The following is a 4170-nucleotide window of genomic DNA, read 5'->3' on the forward strand; positions in this document are numbered from 1 at the left end:
GAGAGCTGGGACTGGTCAGCTCTTTTGCCTTGCAGGTGGTGGGCTGCCAGGACGGCACCATTTCCTTATACCAGCTGATTTTCAGCACGGTTCATGGGCTCTACAAGGACCGATATGCCTACAGGGACAGCATGACCGATGTCATCGTGCAGCACCTGATCACTGAGCAGAAAGGTGAGAGGGCTCCGGACTACCTGCTCTCCAGTGGCAAGGAAGGTCGCTGAGAGAGCTGGTCACAGGGCACGAGAGAGGGCAGGAAACGTCTTGCCTTGGCCTTTTGAAAACACATTAGACTCTGGGTCTTGCTGTTTTAGGCAGGAGCAGAGGGGACTTCTTTGGGGATCTTAGGAAATCGATAAAGTGCTCTAAAAAAGTACTCTAATACAGTGCTCTGTGAGCAATAAAGCATGAACGCAGTAAAGTGCTCTAAGAAAGTGCTCTGAGCTGCAGAGGACTCCGAGGAGCACAAGAGCCCTGAGGAAGGAGGGCGAGTCCAGGCAGAGCCAGGGCAGTGGCCTGCACGGGTCTTTGTGGACCTTCATTCTCTCTGGCTGGAGTTGTTTGGTGCTTCTCCATCAGCCTAGTCTGCTTGTCTCCTAGTGAATCTGCTCTCTTATTATTGTTTTTAAAAATTATTTATCTAATTTTACTTATCATAAATTTATTTATTTATTTATTTATTTATTTATTTTTGAGAGAGCTATTTGCTATAGGACGTGTACACTCACCAGAGAGACAGAGAAAGACAGAGGCAGAAAGTGAGAAATCACTCTCTGGGGGGATGGCCGTGCCACAATCCCTTCTCCTCCATTCTTCTCTCAGGATTTTGGGCACACGTGCACACCCATACCTGGCATGAGTTTTACAGAAAGCGAGAAATCACCCCCCAGGGGGGATGGTCACGCCGCAATCCCTTCTCCTCCATTCTCCTCTCGGGATCTTGGGCACGCACGCACACGCACCCGGCGTGAGTTTTAAGCCACCGGGTCTGGGACACGAACCGCGGTCGACTACGTGGGAGTCCAGCAACATAGCCATTACGCTAACTGCTGGTTCCCCAAGTGATGTAAACATTTCACCATCTGCTGGTCCCATTATTATTGTATTTTAATTTGCTATAGAGCACTTACACTCACCAGAGAGAGAGAAAGAAAGAGAAAGGGAGAAAGGTCAGAGGTTTGAATCAACCACAGCTGGCCGTGCATGTGGGAGTCCAGCGCCTTCGCCGCCACACCACCTGCTGACCTAGTGGGTCTTTCTCCCAGGAGATGAGCAGGGTCAGCGAGTTGGCTTAGGCTCGGTTAGAAGATCAGGGTTCCAGCCTAGTGCAGTCAGTCCAGGCTCTCGCCTCAGTCCCCGCCTCTGGTCATGTGAGTAGCAGTGTTGATTAGGTAGGCTAAGAATCCACTTAATTCAAGAGGATTCATGTCTAGATGTCTGGCCACAGTGCCCAGCTGGGTACCGTTGCATAGGGATCCAGGTTAGGAGTTGTCTGTAGATGCAAATGAGCGTGCTTTGGTCTCCATCTGGAAGCACCCTGTTTGAAGAACCCAGCGATGATGATGAGAGTCTAGCACTTGGGTGGCTCTCAGTGGCCCTTCTGGGGTTTTCCCAGCTGGTCTGTAGTGAGAGTGTATGGCGGAGCATGTCCCAGAAACGACACGCCACACCTCGTTGTTAGGAGGGGGTGCAGAGGGACCAGGGATGAGGTTCGTCCCTTAGGCGGGCTCTGGGTGGCCGGGGCCATTAGTGCTGTGCAGACTTGTCCATATTGATGTTCAGCCAGCAATCACAGCCCTGGGTGTTTTATTTTCTACTCAGTACTGTGCTTTGGACCACAGAAAGTGTGTATGACTTTGGTCCCTCCGCTCCCCAGAGCTGACTGTACATATTAGATGCTCCGTTAAGATTTTTAAATGAGAATATCTCACTTTAATTGTCAGTAACATTAAGTAAATGATAGCTTTTAATTTCTCTGCCTTCCACCTTACTTAACAACCTCTTGCTAGAACTGGATTTTCTTTTCTTTGACAGTTCGGATTAAATGCAAAGAGCTTGTCAAGAAAATTGCCATCTACAAAAATCGATTAGCTATCCAACTGCCAGAGAAAATCCTCATCTACGAGTTGTACTCAGATGACTCGTCAGACATGCATTACCGGGTGAAGGAGAAGATCGTCAAGAAGTTTGAGTGCAACCTCCTGGTGGTGTGTGCCCAACACATCATCCTGTGCCAGGTGGGCAGCAGCGTGTGGAGGGGCTGGACTGACTCTGCTCCCTCCCCCCAGGATAGGGACCTGTCCCACCTTGTGATTTCTCACAGGTCCCCAGGAGACAAGGCCCTTCCCATCAACCTCAGGGGCTGTTGGCTGGCTTTCGTTTTTCTGAATCTAGAGAGGTCAGACTCTACTACACAACCGTTAACCATACATTGGAGAGTACTTTTCCTCTCAGCGTTTGTCAGACTCGGATTAGATTTTTCTTTTTTTTTTTGAGAGGTTTTTGCTATAGGGCACATGCACTTGCCAGAAAGACAGAGAGAGACAGAGAGACAGAAAGTGAGAAATCACCCTCCAGGGGGGGATGGTCACACCACAATTCCTTCTCGTTCATTCTCCTCTCGGGATCTTGGGCACGCATGCATATGTGCCCGGTGTGAAGTTAAGCTATCGGGTCCAGGACTCGAACTGCGGTCAACTACATGGGAGTCCAGAGACGTAGCCATTACGCCATCTGCTGGTCCCGAGATTAGATTTATTTTAATGACTTGAAGCATAAATTGGTGTCCGACAAAATGAAGATCAATTTTTAAATAAGCATGTACACAAAAATTGTATATGAATTCAATAATAATCAAAGATGTTTTGCTTCCTAAGAGATTTGTTTCACAGAAACAAGTTTCTCATCTTAGATTCCTAGAAAGTGTCTGGCTCAATGCCGAAAGCAGTTTGGGAAGACTTGGAGAGGGGCTAGCCCAGCATCGTTCTTGGGGTAGAGGTGGAGTTGGTCTTACCCAGGCCGACTAGAGGCGATAGAATGGAAGGAACCCTTCAGGTGTCACTGCTGGCTTAAGACACAAGTGACAGCCCTCTGGAAGTCTAGAACTTTGAGGAGTGCAACATGTAGGGATGGGTGTGTGCTGAGTGCTGCCTCTGGCCGGCGGCCTGGCTGTCTGCACTGAGGTCTGGGGCTGAGCTGGGCTCTGTGGGGAGCACTGGTGTGAAGGGTCAGCAGCGCACATCACAGGGGCTGGGTGGGGTAGCTAGGACCCGGGTGTGCATAACCCCAGGGCACCGGCTCCCCAAGTCCCTGCTCTCAGCCAGTGAGAGCTGGCTGGGAGAAAAGGGCACCTGGGAGGGCTGGGAGCACCAACCCTGTTGGCCATCCCTGTGGAGCTGGGCGTGCTTTCTAGGAGAAGCGGCTACAGTGCCTGTCCTTCAGTGGCGTGAAGGAGCGGGAGTGGCAGATGGAGTCCCTCATCCGCTACATCAAGGTGGAAGGTCTCCTAGTGGTCCTGAAGAATGGGCAGGTGAGTGCTCCTCCACGTCTCCCCCAGGCCGATTACCTGCTGATGACCTTGAGAGTGTTCCTAGGGCAGAAGAAGGGAGTCTCCCCTCTGGGGTGCATTGCAGGGTAGCATGGAGTTTAGTTTTGGCCACAGGTCAAAGGCTTTCTGGCAGCGTTGGCGCCATGGCCTGGACTGCATGCAGAGTAGATTAGTGGCCGTGGCTCACCCAGGAGGCAGGAGATTTGCAAGAGCTGCAGCCTCAGTGGATTGCTGAAGGGGAGCCAGAGACCATTACTTAGGCCAGGTCCCTACAGGGCAGGTAGTGGCTTAAAGCCGCATGTCTAGACAATGCTGGGTCCCTGCTAGGTGCTGCAGGAAGAATAGGCTCTCTGGGCACAGAGATGTGAGAAATCTAGGTCACATGAAGTTAAGCAGGTTTGTGTGTGTGTGTGTGTCCGTGTTCTTTGCTCAAAATAAGGAAAGTTAAGTGGGCTGCATGGAAATGTGAAGTGAAAATATAACTGCGTTAGCCCGAGAGCCGAGCTGTCTAGCAGATGGCTTGTGGCTGAGCTCCTTGGGTCTGTTGCAGCCAGACGTCAGGGGACATGACATCACCTGGGGCCTCGAGCCGCAGCCCCGGAAGGAAGCAGGGGCTGCCCCTT

The 4170-nt window shown here is 51.1% G+C and overlaps 1 protein-coding gene across 1 annotated transcript in view; it reads left to right on the plus strand.

Moving 5' to 3' along the window:
* The window catches only part of IFT122 (intraflagellar transport 122), a gene marked incomplete in the record, with an annotated part of 100738 nt that overhangs the window by 46578 nt on the left and 49990 nt on the right, over positions 1-4170 (plus strand). The window contains 2 exon segments of the mRNA XM_014592486.2: positions 36-174; positions 2035-2237. Coding sequence (XP_014447972.1) covers positions 36-174; positions 2035-2237 — 342 coding nt within the window.

Source organism: Tupaia chinensis, unplaced genomic scaffold (genome assembly GCF_000334495.1).
Source record: "Tupaia chinensis unplaced genomic scaffold, TupChi_1.0 Scaffold000704_1, whole genome shotgun sequence".
NCBI lineage: Eukaryota > Metazoa > Chordata > Mammalia > Scandentia > Tupaiidae > Tupaia > Tupaia belangeri.